Raw genomic sequence first — 27,532 nt, 5'->3', positions numbered from 1 at the left:
TTCTACCCAGATACAAAGCAATAGAAAGCATCTGAAAACGAGGAAGGAGAGAAATGCTACCACAGTGAGCTGCCACCACAGCAGAGCCGGTCGAGAGGTGAGTGTTCGTCTGTCCGGTTGTTAGCAGCTCCTGAAAAACTGACTGTGAGAGAATGGCAAGTTGTGTCCTCTTATCCTTCTTAGACCCTCATTTTTTTCCTCAGTAAAAGTGAATGGTTAAAATTTTGCTCACATTTTTACTGTTTATAAAAGCACAAAAGGACCTTGACAGATGAGAGATGGGTCTTATTAAGGTGTGAAATTTTACTTATACTGACCTTATTTGGGAGGATTTGAGGTGTCTTACAGAGCTGCATCCAGAAGAGCAAGAAGTAAATTAAAACTAAGGAAAATTAAATAGGAACCCACGAGTATAAACTAGACGGTGCAGGGAGATCGCTTCCACCATGCAGAACGGGAGCCCTGCAGATGCATTCGCTAGCAAAGCAAAAGAAAAACATTTAAACAATGAGGTTTAAAGACTCCTCCCGCAAAGTTAAAAGGCAAGAAACCAGACGTGGATTCTGAGAGAGAGAGCAAGGGAAAGCCAAAGAATGCGGCATGCCCGGTTTCTCTGGGCGCATCTGCCTAGCGCTGTGGCGCTTTTCAGCCTCTGTGAGGAAGTCGCCTTTGTTTGCAGCTCTGAAAAAGACAACTTTATGGTTAGTGTGCTGTTCACGTTTGCAGGGCGACACAGCACAGTTACCATTGGTTATCCCTGGGCTGTGGGGGCGGCTTTCCACCACTTACACCGCTGATGTTTGAATGTATGCACGTTAGTCGTGAAATTGGTAAGAAGACACACAAAAAAGAATATTCTTTCTAATGCATTCAGCTGCTTATCTGTGAAAAAGGTGAACTTGGCCAGGATTAAGGCAGGACTGGGGAGGTAGTAGTTAATGGGGACAGAGTTAGGGAAGGTGACTGGGTTCCAATAAGGATGGTGACGATGTTTGCAGAGCACCATCAACGTACTTACAGACACTGAACTGTGCGTTTGGAAGTGGTGATGATGGTAAATTTTATGCCTCGTTTACCACACCAAAAAAGAGTTTAAGGGAGGGTTTACAAAGCGCATTGTACGCCAGCTGCTATGAGGTTGGTCCGGAGACAAAACTCAAGCACACACAGTAGGGAAAACACACTCACCCCTGGGGCTTTCACACACACTGGGCTTTTTATACCAAGTCTTCATCTGCTGTGAACACCCCGCCCGTCTGTCACCCCAGCGTCCCTTGCCCCAGAGCATAGAACATCCACGCACTGGCTGATTTGGCAGAAATGACTCAATACGGATTTCTTAAATTAAACTAACAACCTGGAAATGGTCCTCATGGCATCCAGCAAATGAAAAAAACAAAAAACCAAAACCACCACACCTATTTATGAAAATGTACAACTTGGTAAAAAGGAAGGGGAAGGAGAAGAGCACAGTGAAAGCCCGAGGTATTTGAACCTCCTCTCCCTCCCCGCCTGACCCTCCCACTCCAGACCAGCGCAGCCCCGGCAGGGCCTCCTCTCCCACGAACACCAGTCAGAGGGCTACCTGCCCACGCATCCAGCTGCCTGTGGCTGAAGCTACATTCCGGGTGAGTGCAGCCCAGACACCGGGGTCCTGTCTTCCACCCAGACCCCATTCATGAGAGGGAGACCACCTTGGGTGCTACATCACTGAAAATATTTTTGGCCCCAATCGCCCTTGCCTTGGCTTGTCTAGTGGTGGTACCACACTGGGAGAGGCAAACTGAGAAAGCCAAGACTGCTGCCGCCTTCCCAGGGACAGCTCGGCTCCACGGTGGGGGTCCTGCAGAGAAAGCTGTAGAGACACGTGAGTCAGAAATTTTGCCTTAAGGGAAATCCAGATAAAACACGTAGCTCCTAATCTCTCTCCCAAAGAAGTGACTTCATTTGCAAGAGGTCCTGGAGACACCTGAGGGCATTCTCAGAACCAGTGGAAGTACGGGGAGAGGGTGGGAGGTTGGTAGGTTCACTGGGAACAGAGGCTAAACTTGTAGGCTGTAAGTTTGCCAGGGAGAACCGGGGAAAGAGACAGCTGGGAGGAGCCCTTCTGAGGTCAGAACAAATCTCCAACACGGACCTCAGGAGCTCCGCTTTCAAAGGAGCACGCATTTGATTGGCTTGGTCTGTGGCACAACATATTCCCCGGGGCATTGTTGAACACAGTAAAGCTCTCAGCCAGAAATTAGTGGAACTTCACAGCTGGTTGTGCTCAGGGAAAGGGACAAAGGCCACCCTGCCCAGACCTCTGCCACCCCAGAGTGAATGTGCGCACACCCAAGTCTGCACCCCCGAGGAGCACAGTCAGCAGCCTACCACCGCAGCAGGGTAAGCAGCTCCCTGAAACAACCCAGCCACTCTGCAAAGAAACACACGAGTAAATAACAAGCACAGAGGGATAAAAGACAGAGCGGGTGGAAGTCAGTACCCAGAGTTCAACGGAATTGTCTAGTTAGGAAATAAGCCTGACAAATGCAAGGGAACAGTTATAGAGTGATGTCTCTACCTGACCGGTCCAGGCAGTCCATCCCTAAGTGTCCGCCGCCACCGTCAGAAAACCCAGAAGCTGGAGAAGACCTTAGTAACAGACTCAGAAGATGAGAAGATTTCTACTCAAATATTCAAATAATGCAAATGCTAGAAATTGTTCTGCAAACATTTCCCATTACTGTAATGGAGCACCAGTGGGGAGTAAACGTTGGCAGTGACAAGCTCACTCAGCACACCCTGAGCGCAAGTGTGGGCTGAATTAACAGAATCTAATTTCCTAAGGACTTTTGGAATTTTTCCTCTCTTCCTTTTTAAATTCTTTTACTCTCACTTTTTATTTTAAATAATTGTAGAGTCACAGGAGTTGTGGGGACTGTATGTACAGGAGGTTCCCTGCATCCTTTACTTCCCTTTCCCCATAGTAGCATCTTGCATCGGTCACTGGGTTCTCTCCGCCCGTGAAGTTGACATTGATACAATCCAGAGCTTATGCAGATTTTACCAGGATGCCTGCACGCCTCTGTGTGGGGGCCCTTCTACATTTTAAATTCTGTTCTTTAAAGCCTACTGTTACAGTAATATTGTATATTTTGACATTGATATCTGAGTTTCTGCTTGTAAACTAGGCAATGTGAGTGTGCTTGGGCCAGAGCCAAGATTATAAATAAATCGTTTTGTTCAGACAAACTCTCTAATTGATCTTAATGTGTTGTCATTTACAGAACCCAAATCAGGTATGTAGATGTTGTGAAACACATACTTAGTTCTCGTAAACATATCCACATAGTGATTTTCCTCATCTACCCAAGCTATCGTTCATGTAAAATGTAATAAATTTCTTTATATTAAATATCTCCATTTTCATCTTTCTTGATTGAAGGTTTAAAAATTGTTATGAAATCATAATCTACCTATAATGTTGGAGTTTCCAGATGGAAAACCACCTTGTCATTTGGTCATTTCAGAATGTTGCATATTTTCTAAATGTGCCCATAAACTAATAGGAGGTCTTAGTCATAGATCCTGAAATTTATTTTCCAATAATCTTTGGCAAAAAGAGTGAACGATGCCATCTTAACTGCGGTGAACAGTTCAAGCAGGACAGCTCAAGTTCCTGCTCTTGAACTATTACTTTAATGGTTTGCTTGTAAAACATCAGTACATCTTCAAATAATAGTAGTAAGTTATTGAAAACTTTTTTTAGTTCACTTCGTTTCCTAACCGGGACACACTCAATAATTTTACAGACTTCCCACAACAACATGCGTAGATTACTGTGGTTAAAATCCGCAGATCCCATTCATAAGGTCATTGGCCCGGTGGTTTCTATGGAATAAATGTGATAGTTTATTATGGTTCACAGCATCACTTTCATCGAGGGAAGAGGGCTAACAATGACATTAAGGGTTCATCAGACCAAGTCTTATCATCCATTTTCTCCAGCCTAGGATATGCACTCTATCTTGGCAAAAATTGTTTTAATTCTATTTTCCTTTTTCAGACCCTCTTAAAAAATTCTTTATAATATCCACATACCACAGATGCAGAAACAAAAGTTTGAACACATTAAAAATGTGTTCAGAGTCCCAAGGACCTGTAGATTACTCACTGTTAGAGGCAGTCACGGTTCTACAGTGTTTGGTCTTTCAGCCCATCTGGGTCACGCTGGCACCTTCCGTCAGGATAGAAAGCAGCGCCATGTTCGTGCTTCCTGACCGGAATCTTTAAAAGCTACAAGAAAATATTTTTCATCTTTTCTGTGTAAGCAGAGTTTCGTAAGTGCTTATACATTTTCATGCAATTTTATATATTTTTACCCATCACACAATCTTATCTTCCTATATCTTTACTTTTCTCATTCTAATAAATGAGATTATAAATGATATTTTTGTCTCTCATCGTAAATAGGTTCTACATGCAGTGAAAATATTTAAAACTCCTTTTAATGCCAAAATATGATATGAATATTGTCTCTTTTTTTAACCTATTTTTAAAAGATTTTATTTATTTTTAGAGTGAAGGGAAGGTAAGGAGAAAGAAGAGGGGAGAAACATTAATGTGTGGTTTCCTCTGGAGCACCCCCCGCAACTGGGGACGTGGCCCACAACCCAGGCATGTGGCCTGAGTGGGAATCAAACCAGTGACCCTTTGGTTTGCAGGCCCGCCCACGCTCTATCCACTGAGCTGCACCAGCCGGGGCTGATACCAATATTTTCTTCCAGTCTTTGCTATAGGAGAAAAGTGGTGTTGTGAAAAGTATTAAGAGGTTCTGATTTAAGAGATTATTTTATCCATTCTAAACCTGTGATATAAAAGGAATAATGTTGAAAACAGCTCTTCTGTTTATCATATAGGAAATGCACATGTTCGTGCCTGTAACAGAATTGTTTTCCTTCTGATTCTGTGCCCCATTAGGCTTGTGCTGAAGGACATTTTGTGCAAAGACACAAAGACTCAAATTCCGATGTGAAAGGTAATGTTCTGTTCGTGCCTTTTCATAAATAATTCCCCTTTACTCAAGGAACATTTTTTGGTGCCACAACTTTGAAGGTCACCACTGCGCTTGGTGCCTGGGGATATTAGGAAGTACGCCATACCATTTATTTCTTTTAATAGAGGGCTCGTCTTTTAATAGAGGGAGACAAGTTAAGTTCAAGTTGTTTTGCAACTTATGTTTTCATTTAAAATTGCAGTCTATCAATTAACCTCTTTACATGTTAATAAATGGTAGCAAAGTGCTCCATTATCTTAATTTAGCCGTCCCAATGGGTAACCACTGTTCACATTTTTCTATCATAAACAACGCTGAAGACTTTATAACTCCCCATTTGTGTATATTCTTATTTATTTATAATTCTTAGAAAGAAAATTGCTGCTTTAAAGGATATGAACATTTTTTAGAGTTTTGCCCTAAATAGCAAAAATGCAACAAAAATTTATAAGATTTGACAGCTGTTTGTATTGGTTTAATGGAGTTAAACTAAATGTGTAAACTGTTTACATGTTCATCTGTTGGCATTTGTTTATTTAGAAAAAGATAAAAATAAGAACTGTAAAAGAATCAATGAATTATTTCCACACAACTGAGGCTCTTTTGCCATCTTTTCTAGATATGAGGCCAAATGTATCAGATGATTGTGTATTTGGTTATCTGAGAAGACAGCTTCCTAATCCAGGTTTGGGTGAGTAAAATGGGAATATCGGGCAGCTGTGCGCGGTGACTTACCATCTGTACGTGAGCCATTTACTGATATGTGTATGATCACGTTCTGTGTATAAGAAGCTAGATTAGCTTCCAAATGGATAGACAAGGATCAGTTCACCTTTCCAGAAATTTTAAACCTAAATTTTTATGTTTAATTATAGCTCTAGAAATATGTAGAGGAAACCAGCAGATAACACTCTATGTCAACTTGCTCTTTTGTTATTTTAGATAGTCCATAAAAAGAAATTATTCACCTTACTGTCTAATTTTTTCATTCCCATCTCACTGAGTCTTAAAGCAGAGAGAAACCTTGAGTCCTCTCTTCATATCTCCAACTCATCACAGGACCCAGGCACACCCAACCTTTGTTGGACCAAATCACAATACAGCTCGTTCCATTGCTACAGAGCTATAGACCCGAGAAGCAGTTCTTTCCGTGTTGAGCTAAAAACATTTGTTTCTGTAGAGTTCACCCATCTATCTAATAACATCAAACACAGAGTAAAGAACCCTTAAAGGCAAACATTTCTGACCAACTCGTTTTCCCTGATTCTCCTTGAAGTAATGAGAACAAACATAATGCCTCTTCCATGTGATAGATTGTAAGTATTTTTTTTAAGCTATGATTTATTTCCTTGAAACTTTGCTTCCATTTCTGTCCACCGTCCCTCATATGGCATGATCCAACTCTCTGTACCATCTTATTTCACTGTTTTCCATCCCTATTTAAGCTTGAATGAAGCTGAACACGGTATTGTAAATGTCATCTACTGAGTACACGAATAAACCTTCATTCTCTTTTGCTTCTTTCTAGATACTAGATTTCCATTAATGCAGTGTAAGGTCGCACTTGTCGTTTGAAAACTGTCCTAAACCCGGGGTGTCAGCTCATTTTCACCGGGGGCCACATCAGCCTCGCAGTTGCCTTCAAAGGGCCAAATGTCATTTCAACTCCTTAACAGTTAAGGAGTAGTTACATTTATACACTCCTAACATTATTTCAGCCCTTCGAAGGCCTCTGCGAGGCTGATGTGGCCCCCAGTGAAAATGAGTTTGACACCCCTGTCCTGAACTATTGACATATGGATTTACATGTACTCCAAACATATAAAGCATTGTTTTCATAGGGCAGCTGCTAAGTTATATCTCCCCTATTCTGTCCTTCTTCAATTTTGGTTTGGTATTTGGCTCAATGTGCTGGTTCTTAAATTCATTTCTGCTAAATTAAATCTTCTCAGACTCAGCATCTCATGATCTTGATCTTGGTTGTGTCAGTGTTGTACTATATACATATGTGTGTTTATATACATACATATTTGTGTGTAAATATGTATACATGCATACCTGTACACATACCTGACCTCGTTCAAAGCTACAGACTCATATTTAACCACCTGCTTGCCATACATCTTCACCTAGATGCCCCTCATATTCCAATTCAAGTTCATCTACTTCTGCACTAAGTGCTGTTCCTCCTGTATTTTGTATGACTTTGGTAGCAGTACTGTCTCCATAACCAGCCACGCTAAACCCTTTTTCTCCTTTCATTTCTACATCTCATGTCTAGTCAGCCCCTGAATGAGGCTGAGTTTACCTCAGAATCCTCTTTCTTCCCCCTTAACGACCAGCATTCTTCTCAGACTCTTATGACCCATCACCAGGAGTCCCACAGATTTCTAGTTGGTCCCCTAGCCACCAGTACTGTCATCCTTACCACACCTTTCATTCTACCAAACAGCCATCCATCAGTAACACAAATCTGCTCCTGCAAACCATGTGCCCAAAGCCTTTCTGTGATTCCCAGTTTTCTTACAGTGGTTGAAGTTGGCACAGCCCCAAGACTTAGTGTTTTTTAGGCTACCTCTATTCATTTTTTTTAATGTCTGCTTTTTAAATAATTTAGTACAAAGAACTGCATCTATCTACCCACCTGTATTTCCCCCGATTAATTTTTCATAAACATTGTGCTCCTTTTTCCCTAAACAACTTCATTGCGTATTTTCCAAGAATGCGCTCTTACATTCGAATCGGGAAATTCAGTTTTGATACGATACTATTTCATGTCATACCACATTTAAATTCTGCCAAATGTGTCAACACTGTCCTTTTAGAGCAAAACTTCTCCCTGAGTCGAGATCATAGATTGCATTAAATTGCCACATCCCTTTAATCTCTTTTAATTTGAAACAGCTGCTTGGCCTTTATTATTCCCAGCACTGGCAGTTTTGAAGATCATGGGCCAATTTTCTTGTAGAATGTCTGGTTTTAAAATTTGAGCACACCTGACAATTACCTAAGGAGCTTATGAAAGCATCAGCTTCGGACTCTGAGTTGGTCTCTGCTGTCAACCCCAGATTCTGCACATTCTGTATATCACCTCACGTGATTCTGGGGCTGTGACCTGCACACTGCACTTTGCAGCTCCCAGCCTTGCAGCTCCCCGCTTTGGGGGTGACAGGGAGAGCTGGTGGCACCTCACGCATCTAACCGTTACGCATCCTGAGCAGTTTTCTTGACAATCACCAGCTGCAGCACAGAAACCAAGTTTTCTAACACAACTCCCAGTGAGCCGGCCCCTGACTTCCTCTCCAGTTTTATCTCTGGCCATTCTCTGCCTTTTACTCAACATTGTTGCAAAGATGATCTTCCTGTCACCTCAAAATGCATGTCTTCTCACCTTCCTGTCTTTGCTTATGCTGTCTTCTCTGCACGAAACACAACTCCCCCTCTTGTCAGCCAGGTTGGCTGCTTATTTAAGGAGCAGGTATTAAAGTCCACTAAGACTCACATTTAATTCCATACAGTGAGCGTGAGACAGGTGCCGTGACAGTGATGTGCTCTGGCCGGGCTGGTGCCTCAGGCAGGGCTCTGACCCAGCCTGTCCATCTCAGGGAGTGGTTTCTTTAAGGAATTGGTCCTTAAATTAGGATGGAGTCTTAACTGACAAGTTGGGCATTTAACAGGGAGAGGTGAGTCATTTCCTTGAGTTCTTAAATGTTGTCAATGCTTTTGTGATCTTAGATGCAAGTTCTTTTCTCACTTGACAGGCAGTATGCCTGAGACCAGAGGTAACTCATTGGGAGGCTTTGACTTCTGTCATCTCTTGCCAGTGTTTATTCTACCTCCATCCTCTTTCTAGTCAGAAGAAAGCTTTCTGCCAGGAAAGACAGAAACAAGTTAAAGGCTGAGGGTTCTGCTCTTCGTCACCCATCAGTATTTTAAAATAATCCCAGCAGAACAAATCTAAACATTCTTTGGTATATTTTCATTCTGAATGTAGCTAGGCAAAACTTACTTCATCTTTTCAATATATCTTCATATGTTAGTTCATTTGATATTTTAACCTTACTGATACTATTTTTCCATGCCTCAGCCATTCTTTTATATTCATTCTTTGTTATATAATCTCCTTTCCATCTTTGCTCATGTTCTTTTAAAAATCTGATGTTGATCTCCTTCACAGAGGTCTCAAGTTATACCATGCAAAGTTTGTGCTTTATATTAGAAGAAAATGGGAAATAAAATATTGCCTGTTCTCAAGAAGCGGAGAGAATAACAAGTGAATGGGCAATAGGACTGTATAATTGAATCAATGCAACTTACTGTGCCGTGGGATTGTGTAGGCGCTGTCTGGGGGAACAGAAGAATCAGAGGATTTCTCAAAACGGTGATCGTTAGAATTTACAGGGGCCTGATAATATGTTTCTTAACCAAGTTCTGAATCATTAAGAATTAAGACAAGAGAGCAGGACAAGCAAACTAAATCTAGCAACTACATACTAGCAACTAAATCTAGCAACATATAAGAAGGCTCACACACAATGAACAAGTAGGATTTATCCCAGGAATGAGAGGCTGGTTTAACGTAGGAAAGTCAAACAATGTCATGTAGTAGCCCCCACATCCACAGTTTTGCTTTCCGTGACCTGAGGTTAGCTTCGGTCCTAAAACATTGAATAGGAAAGTCCTGAAATAAACACTTCACAAGGTTTAAATCTCATGCTGTCTGAGTAGCATGAGGAAATCTCGTACCATCCAGCTCCATCTCGCCTGGGATGTGAACCACCCCTTTGTCCAGCATCTCCTTGCAGCAGACGCTGCCCCACCCATTAGTCATGTAGCAGCCGTCTCAGTTACCAAATAGACTGACTGTGCTGGTGTCGCAGCGCTGTGTGCAAGAAATGCCCAAGTACAAGAGCAGTGACGCCGGCGGCTTGAATATGACAAAAGATGCCGTTAAAGTGCTTCCTTCTGTGCAAAGGTGACTATGGTACAGATATTTCGAGAGAGTCGACATTCGCATAACTTTTAATACAGTACATTGTTATAACTGTTCTATTTTATTATTAGTTGTTCATCTCTTATGGCTAATTTGTACATTAAATTTTATACAGGCATGGAGGTATAGAAAGAACACAGTGTACGGAGGGGTCAGTACGATCTCTGGTTTCAGGAACCCACCGGGGGTCTTGGAACATGCACCCTGTGGATGAGGGGGCGCGACTCAGTGCTGTTTCTCTAAACATGTTTGATGGCCTTGGAAGAGTCCATAAGGCATATGGGAAAGGATGAATTAACTGCACCTGACTTGTTTGATATTATGTATATGATGACCAAAACTCATATGGTGAAATTCCATTTGGGGGTAAATAAGCCTGACTCAGAATTCAAAAGCATGACACCGGAAAAGGGCAGCCAAGTTAACCCACACTAAAAACTCACTTATTTGGCATCCACCTTCAGTTTAAATTCAGATTACCTGTGTGCTTTAAAAACACTTTCCTGAGAAAAAAGTTTAACTTGTGGTGACAGCCAGTGTGCTTTGGGCTCTCCAGAAATGAGGGACATTTAGACGTGGGGACCTTATGTCATGAATTTAAAGGTGCAAAGAGCCTGAATGTGGAAAAGCTAGTCTGCTAACACAAGTCTGTAGATACCAGACGACAGACGTTTTTGCAGAACTAGAGACTTATTCCTACAAGTCTAGAAACCTGTTACTGCTGATAAGGAAAGTCACATCCCAGATCAGACTCCTTTGTTGACAGGGTATCTAAGTCGATGTCATTGAACGGGACTGCCACCAGCAATCGGTGTGATGTGGGCTTGATAAGAGACCTGCAAGTCAAAGAGAGCTGGATGTTGAATGCGTTCGGTTGTACCACTTACTAAAAGAAAAGTATGGTGCCCCAAATGCCGCAGGCGGTTTAAAGAATATTATTGGGAAGGGAAACACAGAGCGAAAAGGCCCTACTGTATCATGGGGCCTGAAGAAACAAGTCAGTGTTCAGTTGTGTTAAGTATGGGTGACGTCTATTCAGTCAGCCCCACTGTATTTACATTCAGCTTCTAAAAGGTCTTATGTGTGTGTCTTAAAATAACACAATAATATGGCTTATAAAATTTAAATATCCAATCAAGCATTAAAATCTGTATCAGAGAAGCATAAATATATTGTTATACTACTCTCACACACACTGTTTAATTTGTTTTATTACTGCTAATTACCACTGTTAACTAGTTCTGTTGTTTTTGCTTTAAAGTATTCATGTAGCATAAAATCAAATAATATATAATTGCAATAAACACCTATTTTATATTTTATGTTAAAATCATAATACATGTGTGTATAATGATTTATTACATATTTTACTATTTTTCAGTCTGGTATGGCTGTGCCCTGGGTTGGCCCTCTGAAAAGTTAGTTGTCCTACTTTTTGGGTAGGTGCCCTTCATATATCCTCACAGACTAACACTCAGTTCTTAATCTGGACTGTTATCAGATGGGTATTTCTACTGTTTGCTCTTCTGTTGAAACAGTTTAATTAAAAGGTGTCCAAGGAAAATATGTACTAACATATATCATATGTCTGAAAGAGACCATTAAAGATAAGCTCAATTAAATTTGCCCTTAAATATATAATTTTTAAGAACATAAGGCATTAAGTTTTGTTCATCTTAAAAATCTTAAGTTCAGAAATTTTATGGTATAATTTCTTTTTCAGTGAAAATTTCTGGACAAGCCCCTCCCTGCCTTCTAAAAGGACATTTGAGGTAGGAGAAGTACTACCTAACTCCTTTTCCTCTGTTTTATAAGGTTTTGATTTTGAGTGAAGGTAAAAGTCACATTTTGACAACAACTGCTCATTGGCTGTCTCCTTGCATTCTACACAGTTCCCATGACTAGGTCCGTCTCACCATAGAGGACTGCCCATATGATGTGTTCTGAAGGGTTCTGAGATCTCAATATTCCCACACTGTCCCAATGGATGCCTTAAAATGTACAGCAGACATTTAGTTCTCTGCATTTCTCATTGCATTATCTGAATTTGTCTTTTTTAAAAGGAATATTTCTAGCATAAGAAACCTATTTAGCATTTTAGAATGAATGCCTATCAAATATTCCACTATCTGTAATAGTAATTGGAGCACTGGTCATGTAGGTATAACACTATGACCTAAACACTAAAAAAGGAATAATGGGAAGAGACATCAGGGATAATGGAGCTAAACCTTGTAGTTGTGTGTAAACCAGTAGTTATTACATCACTGGCTCCCTTGGCAAGTTTCCCTGTTGCTAGGAATAATGTGCATGACCCGTGGAATAGGCACGTATTTGGGAATAGACTGAAACTGTACAGCAGAGGAGATATGGTGTGTCCTCCCTTCCTTGGCATATCTCTAAGAACTTGGAATGCTGTTCAGCAAAAATGAGTTCTGTTGAAACATGCAAACTCTCCTACCCCCAGAATTTAAGTAGAAAATCATCTTGGCCATACCTTACTTGGATCTAGGATCGATTGATTTAAACTAAGACTTAATTTTTTTTATTTTATTTATCATATCTAGGGAAATAAATCAAATGGTACAGCAAGATAAAAGAAAGTAATAGAAAAAGTACTGAAGCAAGAAGATATGAGTTCTAGACCTTCTTCTCCCTTATATTAACTATGTGATCTTGAAAATGCAAAGCTTAATCTCTCTGATTCCCTAACATTCTCTTACATTCCCTCTCTGTTGTAACAGCAGGGATAACACTTCCATACTGCCTCTATCGCAGCACTGGTGAGAGCCCCCAGTAAGATACTGTCTGTAAGAATACTTTGCATACTATAAGTTGTAGTACACAAATATAATACAGTATTACATTACTCTTGATTAGAGAGTTCACTGTTGACATTGAAATCAGAGCACCCAATTTTTTTTCAGCTCCCGAAGCACGATTCAGAGGCTTAGCAAAGACCAACTGAGACATATCTTAGAAGCCCGTAAGAGGCCAATCCAGGAGATCATTCAGCCCAAGAACATAGATTGGTATGAAAACTGCCTCCGAGTGACATCCCTAAAGCCTGCTACGAGCAAACAAATTTCCAGTTGGACCGAGAAGACAAGGATACCCACAGAAGGTGGGTTTTTTTTTTTAGAATTTTAATAAATACAAAGGTGGCTTTCACTGTATCATCATTAATAAATCTTATGAAATCAGGATTTTGGGGAACAGCTTTTGTAAACAGGGATGATTAATAGCCATTTTATTCCCAACTTTGAAAAAATACTTGCCTTATTCAATCTCTGTATGAGTTGAATATAGAGGAAAATTATTTCAGTTTACTATAGCCTTGAAAAAAATCTATTTAATTGCCTTATTCTCAGTATCTCCTTGTTAATGATGCCTCCCAGTACCATACAATAAAAAATCAAAGAACTGCTGCTACAGCAATGGAGGAATCTCAGAAGCACTGTGCTAAGTAAAAGAAGCCAGACACAGAAAAGTAGACGTTATATGAAATCTCATTTTTATGCAATAAAAATGAGAGCTAATCTATAGAGACAAAAACAGATGAGGTTTCCCGGAGTAGGAGGGGTTAAACTAGGGGATGAAGGAAGAACGAACTGGGAAGGCGCACAGGGAGTCCTTTTAGGGGTGATCGCTCCTAGATCTTGACTGATGATTGTTTCCCAGGTGTCTGCACTGGTAAAACTCAGGGTTTGGGGCCAGAGCAACTAGCTGGCTTGAGCCCTCCATCCGCTGAGACGGCAAAGACTGAGGGGACAGCAGCTGACGGGCTGAAGAACAGTGAGACTGGGGGCAGGGAGACAAGTGAGAAAGCTAATGCAGAAGTCCAAGGGAGGCAGAAAGAGAGTCTGAACAAAAGGAGCTGGAGGACACTGAAGAGAAGCAGATTCAAGAGACTCTTTGGAAGTAGAATGAATAGAGCTTCCAAAAACAGAGGTGCAGGAGATTAGGTTGACTTGGGTCCTGTCTTAGCTGGGTGACGGCAGTGTTGCTGACTGAGGCGTGGAATGCAGGAGGAGAGGGGCTGCGGTGGGCAAGCTGAATTAGCAGTGTCTGTGGGGAAATGCAAACGGAGACACCCAGCAGGCAGATGAGTAGGGACTCAGAGCCACCCTTAGACTGAAGAGGAACAGATATTTGGATCATCCGTGGCTTGTGGAGGCTACGGGTACAGCTGTGAGTGCTCAGAATAAATCACGTGGTGAGAAAAGGCGAGACCACGGGATGGAATCCTGGGGAACAGCCCACTTAAAAGTTAGGCGGAGGAAGAGAAGCCTGTGTTGGACACCGAACAAATGGCCAGAGAAACAGGAGTAAAACAGGGCAAGAGCGGCGCCCCGGACACTTGAAATGCTCAGTGAATCAAGGGGGGAGTCTTTCAAGGCTCTGGGAATAAGCAACAGCAGAGAAATCAAGTACAACAGGCCAGTTGGCTTGGGAAATACCAATTTCACTGGTGCGGTGAGAGTAGAAGCCAGACTGTAGCAGGTGAGAAGTATCCAGGTAAGGCAGGCCGTGATGGTTGTGAATATTGACTGTATTTTGATAGATGTGAGAAAGAGGGTACTAATTAGAATGACTGTATTTTGCTGTGTATAATGCACAATTTTTTGCCCAGATTTTTGAGGGGAAAAGAAGGATGAGCATGATACATGGGTAGTACTAATTCTGGTCTATATAACTTTGATTCTTTGATTTATGCTTATGCATTAAAAGTATAACTCCAGAAAGCAATAATTATACCCATATGCAAAAATAATAACCTGGAATATGATAATCAGTTTTGTTTCTAAATATAAGTAAATAAAAAATTGAATAAAAAAATTAAAACAAAAGATTTTTTCCCCAAAAGTTAGGGCCAAAGACATGGGTGCTCATTGTACACAGAAGCACATTATCCACAGCAAAATACAGTATGTCCCCGAGGAAACTGATGGCCCTGGAGTCTGGATGGCCACTGATGGTTGAGGGAATGCACTTTTGAACTTCGTTTTAAAAAAATTTCAAGAGTGAGAATAGTGTAAGAAACTCCCTCTGAAACCCATCACTTCGCTTCAATAATTTGATTTCTTTTTGCTGGTGTGGTTGATCAATGTTTGGAATCCACCAGTTGCACTTGTAGAAACGGTTTCAGGTGGCTAACAAAAACAACCTACGTGGGTGAAATGATCCAAAGGCAGAGCAGTGACGCCTGGAACCACAGGCCTGGCTAATGGAAGGCCTCCTGCAAGAGTGGGGTTTGTTTTTACCAAATTCAAATGACTTTGACGTAAAACTCTCTGGCCATGGCCACCACCCTGGGCCCAGCTGTATCCCTCTCTCCTGCATTATCTCACTAACCTTCCAAGAGAAAGGGGTATTATTTCAGTAACCTTCCTGCTTGTCCAGACTTGCCCCTGTTTAGTCTATTCTTAACTCAGCAACCAGCATGATCCTGTTCAAACAGAGCTGAGATGTGACACTCCTCTGCCAAAGCCCTGCACTTATCCCTGTTTCACATTCAGTGGCCTCTGAGCCCTCATGGAAACTGAGCCCTCACTCTACCTATCTGAGCTCTAGTCTCTTTCCCTTTAGTTCATTCTCCTTTAGCCATTGTGCCGTCTTAGTCCTCCCTGAACACACTCCCATGCTCCTGGCTCAGGGCCTTCGCACTCACTGCTCCCCTTGCCGAGAATGCTCTTTCCTGTGGAAGATGCCTGCCTCCCTCCCTAACTCCTTCGATGCATTAGCGTCACGGGGGCCTTCCATGAACACCTTTTTAAAAACAGAAATCAACCTTTGCCCAAGAATTCTCTATCCCCTTCCCCGATTTATTTTAGCCCATAAACTTTATCATTATCTAACATATTTTACTTGTTTATTTGCTTATTTTCTGCCCCTGTAATTAAAGAGTAAGCTTCAGACGGGTAAGAATTTTTATTTAGATAGGATCCTTGGCATGTAAGGCTCAATAAATAATTGTTGGAGCAATTCAGTCTCTACATCTGTACGTATTTTTGTGGTTGCTCTCCAGATCTGCATCACAACATAAAAAGCAAAATGAAAAAATCTGCCTCTTTCCAAAGCAAGAAGACTGGCATAAATTGGACAGATGATGAAAAAAGAATGTACAGGAATAAAAGAATAACTCAAACGGAAGAATTATTGCAGTATTTGATCCCTATCATAAAAAGCACTAAAAATGTGCAGACCACTCAGATAAAACAGATGCTCAACCCAAGAACCTGCTTCCAAAACCAACATCAGTAAGTCAATGCGATTTTGTCATTCTTAACCACTTAAGACATTCTTTTTAAAGGAAGCAGAGCTAATTGAGTCATTAGCCTAGGAAACCAACATAAGCTCTTAAAAATGGTGGCAGCTACATCATGTTGGACAAAGGGACATAGGCCCAAAGCCATAAGAAAATACTAGATATGGGAACGAAAGAGTTATCGGGTCTTATTTGAATGTTTATCTGCATGAAACCACTCATTAATTTGAGTCTATGATTAAAGTACGCATTAATAAAGCACGACCATAGCCTGACTTGAAATTTCTCAGGTGTGCTTAAACTTTATAGTCCTAGGAGGCCGCCAAACTTAGAAGTAGTTAACTTGACTTACTTCAGCTTGTTGATCCTTGGAGGAAGACAGAAAGGATGAGACCAGATTTCTTTTAAAGATAAAAAAGAAAATAGAACCAACACTAAGCTAAAAGGAAATCTATGCAAATAAAAGTAACACAATGACAAGCAGAAAATAATAAATATAACATTAGTATTATCAACAGATTTTGAAAAACTGCTTTCTATGTACTAGACCCAGCCTTGTGTTTACACATGTACACACAGTTTACAGTCCACACGTGAGGAATTGGAGGTACAAAGGAGTTTAGGAATTGTCCGAGGTCACGCTGCCGGTAGGTAGCAGAATTGGTTCAACCCCTACTGGACATTCTGACTCCAGAGTCGCTCATCGCCAGGCGCTCACATTTCCCCTTTTCATACAAATGAAAAACGGGACCAATGTACTTACTGTATTTTGCCGTGTATAATGCACACTGTTTTGCCCAAATTTTTGAGGGAAAAATAAGGATACGAACTATTCAGGCAGTACCTGAAAAACCTTGTATCAGTTCTTGTGTTTTGCAATTATTTGTCACATAAAATTTCTTGTACCGTATGTTCAAAAATAAATGCTAAAATTTTTTTACAATATAAAAAAATAAGTATCTAAATGTAAATAAATAACAGAATTAAAATGAAAAGGTTTTTTTTCCTGAAAGTTTGGGCCAAAAACATGGGGGCACATTATACATGGGAATACATTTTACATAGCAAAATGCAGAGTAATATTGAAAGATAACTTACAAATCAATTCCAAAGTATTTCAGTAGGAAAATGAGCAAAAGCTGTGAACCAGAAATTCACAGAGGGTTACAAAAACGATGGCCAATAAACATTTTAAAATGTTCAATCTCACTTAAATCCAAAGAGTGCACATCAAAAGCAAATAATGAAATGCTCTTCATTTTTGCTTCTCAGTGAAAGAATTCATTCACTAATTATTGGAATGTAAACTGGTACAGAGTTTCTGGGAGATGACCCAACAATATAAATGAAAAATCCTTAATATCTTCATTCATTCTGAAAAGAAATTATACCGTTAGAAATTGATCCTAAGGGGTAAAAAGCCTAGGAAAGAGCTAAATGATTTCTGTAGTGATGTTCATTTCAGTATTGTTTTTACAAACTAGAGGAAAAAAGAAACAATTTGAATAAGCAAGATAAAGTAGAATCAGTCTATCTGATTTCAACACCTTTTATGTAGCTACTGTAATCAAGAGTGTAGTATCGGAGGGGAATGGACATCTTTATCAATGGAACTAAACAAAACCCAGAAATAGACCCATACAAATATGCTTGACTAATTTTGACAAAAGTGGTTCGATGTAGGAGAGAGAATTCTCAATCAGTGTTGCTGGAGTAATTAGACATCCAAAGTCCAAAAAAATAAAACTTGACCTAAACTAATTTCTCACACAAAAAATAATAATAATTCAAAATGGATCACGGACTTAACCACACAACAGAAATCTATAAAACTTTTAGAAAAATAGGAACTCTTCATAATCTAGAATTGGGCAAAAAGTTATACTTTACACCAAAAGCATAATCCATAAAAAAAAATTGATAAATTAGACTACATCAAAATAACAGTGTTTGCCCTTCAGAAGATCTGGTTAAGAGGATAAAAATATTTTCTCCTATTTTATAGGAGAAAATATTTGTAAACCATGTAAACAAGAGACTAGTATCTAGATTAAAGAGGTCTCAAAATGTAACAGTAAGAAAGCAAACATTTCATTCAGAAACTAAGAGATATACATACATGTCACCAAACACAATGTAAGGTGGCACATAACCACAAAAAAAATACATTCCATTCCACACCCTTGACCAGTAGGAAAATGCAGACTAAAACCACAATGAGTTAGCTACATGCTATCAGAAGAGCTAAAATAAAAAATAGTGATAGCACTGAATGCTGATGAGGATGCAAAGAAATTGGGCCTCTTATACATTGCTGGTGGGAATGTCAAATGGCTCAGTCACTCTGGAAAACAGTTTCACAACTTCCTTTAAAACTGCATATATAACTACCCTATGCCCCAGACATTGCTGTCCTGGGCGTTAGTCCCAGAAAAATGAAGAACTTACAGTCACACAAAAACCTGTACACAAATATTCACAGCAGGTTTATTTGTAACAGCCATGAATTGGAAAGCAACCACAGGTCCTTCAGTGGCTGAGTCATGAAACAGTGTAGTGCACCAGGTCACAGACTATTTGCTGCTCAGTGGTCATCAGGAATGGACCACTGATACACAGAACAGTCTGGATCCGTGACCAGAGAACTGTGCCAGGCGAGAAAGCCAATCCCAAACGTCACGTACAGTATGATTCTGTGTATATAACATTCTTGAGATAACAAAATTACGTAACTCAGACAACAGATTAATGATTGCCAGGAGGTAAGGAGGGGATGGGCTAGGAAGAAGGTAGGTATGTCTATAAAAGGAAAATAGAAGGGAACCGTCTGTACCTTGACAACCGGGAGCGATATCCTGATTATATTGTTGTACTATTGCTTTGCAAGGTATTCCTTCTGGGGGAACCAGGGCAAAGGCTGCGTGGGACCTCTCTATTATTTCTTCCAACTGTGCATGAGTCTACAGTTATTTAAAAATTACAGTTTTGATTGAAAATATAGTCGAGATTTGGGGGAGAAAAAAATAAATTCTAAAGAAAACGGAGACACTTTAGGTGGCGCGCAATTTATAATTTACAAAACCTCCTTCTCTGAAGGAAAACTTCCCTTTCTTGGACTTACATTGATCTTTTTAATGACTGTAGAAAAAAATCTCAGAGTACGTATGATGAGTCCATTCTAATAGAATAAAGTGGATTTGTGAAATTCCAGAGAACAGTCACGTCCACTAGGTGATGTAAGGAGCTGAGGCTCAGAGTGACTGTTCCATCGGGACAGTCTCAGCCTGGGGCAGAGCAGGTGCCCAAGCAAACACACCCTCTGGGTGTTGAGAAACGCAGAACTGGAGTTGCACTGAAAAGCCATCACCTAGATGAGGACTTAGAACATTCTCATAGCAATGGCGGTAAAACAGCTTAAGGGAAGATGACCTCCCTCCGCGCAGGAGAAAGAAAATAGACTGATACCATCCCAGATGCCAAGGGTACATATTGGGCAAAAACTCATACATTGTCTTTCTTCCCTAGAAACCCAGCTACTTGTATGAACATAAAGAGATACAGCGCACCTTGGGTACCACCCAGACACTCCCCTTTTATGAGCCACGGGAACCTTATGGTCAGCTCTGCACAATGGCTCCAGCCTGTGTCCCAGAGGTCATTCGCAAGTTTGTCAACTTCCAAAAGGCAGGAGAAAACATGTTCTCACTTCAAGGGCATAAGGACCAAAGACATGACACCTGTCAACAGCAAATGGGAAACCACATCCTCGAGTTTCGAAAAAGATGGGAATATTATCAAAGGCAAGAGTCTTCAAGCTAAGGAATCCAACCAGCAAAGCCCTGTGTAGTAGCTCTCCCATCCCGCTGAAAATAAGGGTGAGCAGCCAGATACGAATGATGGACAACCCACCTTCCATTTGGAGTTCCAGAGGCAGAAAGAATGTAGCTTCACGCTGCTCTGAAAACTTGGGATGAAAGATCACACGTGCTTACATATTAAAGAGAAAGAAAAGCCCTCTGCCCACCTCTAGCACTGTTCCCCCCCACACACGTGCACGAGCCCAGGTCAGACTACAGAGTCTAGACACCCATCTTCTTTAGTGGGGCATCTTTCGGAGACAGACTCAGAGATCTGGGGAGAACACAGAGGATTTTAAAATCTTCTCAAGTATTTATATTTCATTTTTCTCAGGGTGGGAAAAAATTCTCTGAACCTTTTATTTCACCCAAAATGACCTATGCATCCAACACCGAAGAACCAGGAACTCAGGAGGGAATGACCTGTCCTGTCTCTCACCGACTTTAATGTCCCTACTAGGCACTTGAATGAATCAGTCGACAAACACTTCCTGAACTTCTGTTTTATCTGTAGTGTGATAGAAAACACTGGTGATTTTTTAAAAAGCGGGGGGAGAAGACATTTCTCCCCACCAGAAGATTACTGTATAATTGTACATACAAAACATGCATGACTAAAATAATTACAGAATAAGATAGATAATGCACAGTAAAGTGCTGAGATTCAAACAATTTGAAAAATACTATATATTGAAAAATGCTAATAACACAGAGCAAAAGTTTGGCACAAAATGGCTCTGAACTATGTAGGTTTATAGGTTATGGTTTGCAATAGTCATTTCACTTCTGAAAATTTAGCAGAAATGTAAAAGACGAGATGGGCAGTGTCCTTTAGAGCCACTGAATGTGCAGCTTCGGCTTCATGAGGAGCAAGTGGAGCCCCTGGTGGTTTGTCATCCAGGAGACACACTGCTGAGAAACGGTTGTGTCAGCCAGTGGAGTGGGGGACGAGGGCAGGGGGTGGGTGAGAACCGACCCGGCCTGCAGTCGCTGTCAGTGAAGGTGCCCATCACAGGATGAAGGTAAGAAGCCTGCGGATCGGGTAGGAGAGGGACCTTGCAGGCACAGGCCGCAAGCCTCGTTAGGTCACTACAGCCAGATGGAACCTGACAGGCTGAGGTTGGGCAGCCTAGGCTCAGTGATATTTTCAGCAGCCAAAGAGAATTCACGGAGAGCTCGTTGGGATATTAAAGAGTAAGTATGATGTTTTGGTTTTGGTTTTGAATAGACCGCATTTTGTAGAGAAGTTTTAGGGTCATAGCAATATTGAGCAGGAGGCACGGAGATTTCCCGTATCCTCCCTGGCCCCCGTAACCACAGCCCACCAGAATGCTACATGTGTTACAACTGCCGAACCCCCGTTGATACCGTGCATCCTTATGCCCTGAGCTCCCTGTTTCCATTAGGTTTCACTCTTGGTGTTGTACAGTCCATGGGCTTGGACAAATGTATAAGGAAGCATATCCATCAGTACTGTATCATACAGAGTAGTCCACTGCCCTAAAACTTCTCTATGCTCTGCCTTCTAACCCCGGACAACCACTGATCTTTTTACTGTCTCCACAATTTGCCTTTTCCAGAATATCACACAGTTGGAATCATATAGTTTGCAGGCCTTTTCAGATTGGCTTCCTTCACTCAGTGATATGTATATAAATTCTATCTTTTTTTTATGGCTTGATAGCTCATTTTTAGTGGTAAATAGTATTGCATTGTCAATTAAATGTATAATCTACCAATGTTAAGAAAAAGAAGAAGAAACAAATGACCAATCAGAAATGAAAGCAGGGCCACCAAAACTGATCACATAGACATTGAAAGCATAATAAGGGAATACTATGAACAGCTCTTTGCCCACAAATTTGATAACAGATGAAATGGATCAACTCCCTGAAAGACAAAATCTGCCAACATTCATACAGGAATAGACGGTCTTAATAGACCTTATAACAATTAAAGAAATTTAATTAATAAATAAAAACCTGCTGGAAGAGCAACACCAGGCCCAGATGGGTGCACTGGTAAATTCTGCCAAAAATTTATGACAAAAATTTAAACCATTTCTCTACAATCTCTTCTAAAAGATAGAAAGAGAGGGAATACTTCCTAACATACTCCATGAGGCCAAGATTGCCTTAATATTAAAACCAGACAAAGATACTACAAAAAAGGAACATTACAGACCAATATCTCTCATAATCATACATGCAAAAATTCTCAACAAAATATCAGAAAAATGGAATCCAGTAACATCTAAAAATAATACACCACGGTCAAGTAGCCTTTATTCTAGGTATGCAAGGCTGGTTCGATATCTAAATATCAATCCATCGCATCAACAGATAGGAAAACCATGTTATGTGATCGTATCAATAGATGCAGAAAAAGAACTTGGCAAAATTCCACACACACATTCACGATTAAAAACTCCCAGCAAATTTGGAATGGAGGGAAACTTCCTCAGCTTCATCAAGAACATCTACCCCCAAACCTACAGCTAACATTTTAATGATGGGAAAGTAGGTGCTTTCCTGCTAAGATCAGAAACCAGCACAGATGTCTGTCCTCCCGTTCCTGTTCAACACCGGAGTGGAGGCCTAGATAATTCAGTAAGACAAGGAAGTAACCGGTATGCACAAGTAAAACTATGTTTGTGCACGGGGAACGAGATTGTCTATGTAGAAAATCCCAGATAAACAAAACAAAACCCCACAGGAAATAATAAGCAATTATAGCAAGGTTGCAAGATACAAAATTAACATACAAAAGTGAATCAGTCTTAGATACCAGCAATGAACACAGGAATTTGAAATAAAAAAACAATACCATTTACCTTAGCGCCAAAAAAAAAAAAAAAGAAAAAGACCTGGATATAAACCGAACACGTTCAAGATCTATTTGAGGAATACCACAAAACTCTAATAAAAGAAATAAAAAATCTAAATAAATGGAAAGAGATTCACGTACATCCATTGGAAGATTCAATATTGTCAAGAGGCTGGTCCTTCCCAATTTGATCTATAGATGCAGTGAAATCCCGATCGAAATCCTAGCCAGTTGTTATTGACAAACTTGATTCTAAACTTATACAGAAAGGCAAAAGGTTCAGACTACCCAATACAATTGGAAAGGGAAGAACAGAGTCAGAGGACTGTTGTTATCTGACTAGAAGACTTACTATAAAGCTGTAGTAATTAGGATAATAGGGTCTTGGCAACCTGGGCTTCTCTGTGCAGCAAAAGAAAACGACAGCCCTGGCCGGCGAGGCTCAGTTGGCGAGTCGTCCCGCAGTGAAGGGCTGTGGTTTTCCTTCCCAGTCAGGGCGCACGCGAGGCTGTGGCTGCCAGCTCCGGTCTGGGAGGCGACCCATCGACGCTTCTCTCTCGCATCTGTGTTTCTCTCCCTTCCTCTCTCTCTGGAAGGAATGAAAAAAAATGTCTTCAGTTGAGTATTTAAAAAATATTTTAAGAAAAGGAAGAAAAAGACAAAGAATCAAGGCCACTGTGAAAGAAGGACTGTCTGCTACGCACGTCCTCTGCGCAGGCCCGACCAGATCTGCCCCCCCTTTGGCTCCCAGCACTTGGCAGCGTGATGCGCGCCGGGGCCCTGATTGCGCCGCAGCACTGACGCTTCTGAGTGAGGCAGGGGCCGTGGGGAGATGAAACAAAGGGCAGACGCTGACTCTGGGGCTTTGACCCTGGCACAGTAAATTGTTCTCTTAGGCTTTAAGATAGGAATGACCTGCCCACCACCACCCAAAAAAATTGTGCTTCATTTTTACCCCAGAAGGGTGAGCGCCCTTTCTGCATATAAAAGGGATTTGCTTTTTAAGTCATTGTCCCCCCAAAACAAAACTCTTCTTTATCAGAGCTGAATACTTTCAGAAACGTGTTATCAACTGCTAATTTGTGATTTCTCTTTGAAATAAATTATAAGCAAGCAATGGTCATTTTATTCAGAGTTTGGTCATCTTCACCCCTCACCACCAAGTCTGGTAAGAGCCTCTAAGTCTCCACGGTCATTGGCAGACCGCTCACCCGAACAAGCCGTGGTGCCCCCCTAGATTCCAAGGCCAGCCTGGGCTGACTATTTCATCCTTTGTTCTAAAGGCCCTTGGAGAGAACTGTTCATGGCAAGTTCTGGGTGAGAGACAACCGAGGCTGTGGGCCTGGGCCTCGGCCCCCTAGAGCGATCCTAAAAGTGTGAGGTTTTGTTTAGAGAAAAAGCAGATAGCAAATCCACCTGGTGGAATAATACTGTCCGTTCTCGGAGAGAAGCACTCTTCTGAAGATGCCTGGCCACAGAAGCCTGGGTCCCTGAGTCACGCCATCTGAGAACTCTTGGAATGACCTATGAACTTTGACAAGGCTCAAGACATTTTGCTCAGTGGAGTCATTAATACCTTTGGTCACGCCCTCCACGTCTCTGACTCTGTTCCTTTGCACTGACCTCTAGAGCGAGCCCACAGGGAAGGGAGTTCCCTGCAACCTTTGCAATCAGGGTCGGATTTCAATGCTACAGAAGGAAACTTCAGGCCAGAGGAAGGGGCCTCCCTCAGGGACCTGGGCCTGGGAGTCCTCCAATGCATCATGTCTCACCCTTATTGCCCTCACATGCTCGCCTGCAGAAGATGTTGGCTGCAGTGTCAGGTGGGGCCTCGAGGAGCCAGAGCTCCCGGGCTAGCCCCCTCGGTCTGCAAGCAGCCTTTCGTGCTACCCCCAGTGCACAAACAGTGTCACTCCCTGTGTGTGCAAGCAAGAGCTGTCAGCGGAATGTTGGATTCACCAGGCCTTGCTTGCCCTGCCCCACGGATCATCTGGCTGGGCTGCCGGGCACCTGCGTGTTTTAGAAGCACAGCGGTCTGTGGGGTTCCAAGCAGGTAGCTGTGGTCTGGTTCCTGGACACTGACGGGGCCCGCGGAGGGCCTCCAGCTGCTGCAGAAGCATCAGTCCAGCTAGCTCCCCAGCTGTGCTGGTGATGTTACCTGACTCCTGGAGACAAAGCCTTTTGGGTCTCCCTTCTATTCCCGCTGCTATGATTTTTTTTTTTTTTAAAAAGAAGCCAGCGTACTCTAAGGAGGAAGAAAGAGTTAGCCAAAGGCTTTTCTGCCCTGGTTGAAGAGTATCATTATTTCATGACGCCCTCAACTCACCAGTTGTAGAGGCCGTAATGATAGAGGACTCAAGAGCTAGAAAATTTTAGTTTAAGTAGTAGCTAATAAGCATAATAATGCATGTAAAAGCTACTGTTCCAGGAACTGAAGGGGTGACCCTGCCTGACTCCAGGAAACCACAAGCAGGTCCACCTTTGTGCCCCAGGAGGCCTGCAGGCCATCGAGATGGAATCTGGGCCATTGTGCTCCAGAGTGAGATACCCACTGCCCAGGACACAGCTAAAGACCACTACCCAGGGCTAGAAGTTTTTTAATCCAATTAACTATTGGATTAAAAAATCCAACAGTTTCTTAATCCAATTAACTATTCCCTGAATTCCAAGCCCCTTACCTATACTTTCTCCTTATAAAAAGGAGCTGTTTGAAATGGAATTTAAGATGGTCTGCTAGGGTATGAACTCACCAGCTTCTCAGTTCGCTGGCCATCTCAATAAATCACTCATGAAGATTCAATCCCTGTCTCTGCTTACTGGGTTTGGTATGGGACAGGCAGTGTGAATGCCAGTCTTTTCCGGTTTCAGTAAGATCTCTCCTTCAAGGGCAGACATCAGTCAAAGGTGGATCAAAATCTTTCTGATCCTAACTAAAGCGAAACACATCTCAGGGGGAAAAAAAAATCCAGAACAACTTTAGAGGGAAATACTAACGGATGGTTTGGATAAAAACACTCATCTCCGGGAAAGCCTACAGCTGCTTCCCCAAGGAGAGGGGGAACAGCATGAGTGTGGGAACTGAAGGACCAGGGGGGAAAGATGCTGGAAAAGCAATGCACGTGCCTGGGACAGGCTGCAGAGGGTGAAGGGGCCCCTAACCTCTCTGGCCAAAACGCTGCTGCAGGCAGTAAACTGACCTGCCCTCTGCAGAAAGAAGCAGGTGGATGGTGGCAAACCTCCCGCCCAAAGCAAGGAGGAGCGTTCTCTCGCGAGGCCACCGAGACCCAGGGTCACAGGGGCCCTGGCAGGTTCAGTTCAGATTTCCAACGGAAAACCCTCACATCCACACCCACTGTGAGACATCTGCTTTTTCTCTCTTTAAAAATAATCTAGATGTACTTCCGTTTAGTTTAACTGCCATTACTCAATTGTATTCTTTGTTTGTTCTCTCTGAGTTCTGATAGAATTGTAATCCCTAAGAGCGATTTTAAACATAGAGGGTTTTGATCTAATTGTGATACATTATTTCCATTTCCTCGGGCATCCTGATGGACGAGGAGAGTGTTGTTTTTACGTTTATTTTAAACCACCATTGACATTCTACAAAACCAGATGGAGATATCGAAGACAAAATCTCTTTCAATGTATCAATCTTTAGAAATCCGTAAAAGTAACTTAATATTTACCTCGGTAAACTTCTATTGGTTTTGCTAGTTTTAAGAAAACAAAAAACCTAAACGACCACACTGAAGAGACCCGCAGCTGAACCTATCGGTAAATTCAAAATTCATAGATTAACTTAAGGGGTGAAATTTACAGCCACTTGTTTCTCACTCTGTAATTTTCTGAAGTTTGACACTTTAGATTTATTCATGATATTCTTTGCTATGTAAAGGTCCGTTTATGCAATTAAAACTTTTCCCTGTAAGAAACAGGAAATGTTCAGAGACCTTGGCCAGTAGGTGGGTGCTCTCTCCCTATTCCCACAACTACTGAAAAAAAAGAAGAGGAAAATCCCTGGAAATGGTCCTAAGGATATACAACATGTGAAGAAACAATCATTGATGAAAATCTACTAAATCTCAGTAAAAGCAGTGAGTCTAGAGCGTGTGGCTGAGAAGACAGGGGTCCCACTGCCCTTCCCCCGGTCAAGGGCTGTGGTATCTGCCCACGGGGGCATTCCTCGGGTCCCTGCCTCCAGGTCACAGAGGCTAAATTCCAACTGAGTAGGGCCAAGAACTCAGGGTTCCTTCCTCTACCCAGTCAGAGGACAAAGGCTCTTCCCAGAATCATCAGGCCAAGAAAAACTTCAGCCCCGGTGTTTGCCCAAGTTTATTGGGAGCGTGGAGGTTCCACGCAGGGAGAGGCAAGCCGAAAAGACCAGAGGCTACTGGCCACTCGGCTCCACGCTCCACAAGCAGAGGCGTCCCTCACTCCAGAGAAATGAGTCGCTTTCTCCACCCTCAGCTGCACTGCAGAGACTCAGAAGTTTTGCCTCAGGAGGCGAGCATACCCTGAAAACAGAGCTCTGAAGTCCTCCCCAGGAGAAC

At 41.8% G+C, this 27,532-nt stretch overlaps 1 protein-coding gene across 1 annotated transcript in view; it reads left to right on the top strand.

Moving 5' to 3' along the window:
• Positions 1-23,019, top strand: part of AGBL3 (AGBL carboxypeptidase 3) — a 55,262-nt gene extending 32,243 nt beyond the window's left edge. The window contains exons 13-19 of the mRNA XM_053657064.1: positions 11-97; positions 4,963-5,020; positions 5,658-5,729; positions 11,755-11,803; positions 12,959-13,155; positions 16,060-16,291; positions 19,825-23,019. Coding sequence (XP_053513039.1) covers positions 11-97; positions 4,963-5,020; positions 5,658-5,729; positions 11,755-11,803; positions 12,959-13,155; positions 16,060-16,291; positions 19,825-20,146 — 1,017 coding nt within the window. The 3' untranslated portion in view covers positions 20,147-23,019. The remainder of the gene's footprint in view (positions 1-10; positions 98-4,962; positions 5,021-5,657; positions 5,730-11,754; positions 11,804-12,958; positions 13,156-16,059; positions 16,292-19,824) is intronic.
• The last annotated feature ends 4,513 nt before the right edge of the window (positions 23,020-27,532 follow it).

Source organism: Artibeus jamaicensis, unplaced genomic scaffold, assembly GCF_021234435.1.
Source record: "Artibeus jamaicensis isolate MK-2021 breed Jamaican fruit bat unplaced genomic scaffold, CSHL_Jam_final scaffold_3307, whole genome shotgun sequence".
Lineage (NCBI taxonomy): Eukaryota > Metazoa > Chordata > Mammalia > Chiroptera > Phyllostomidae > Artibeus > Artibeus jamaicensis.
Note: the sequence above shows the minus strand (reverse complement) of the source record. Positions and strands in the feature narration are given on the sequence as shown.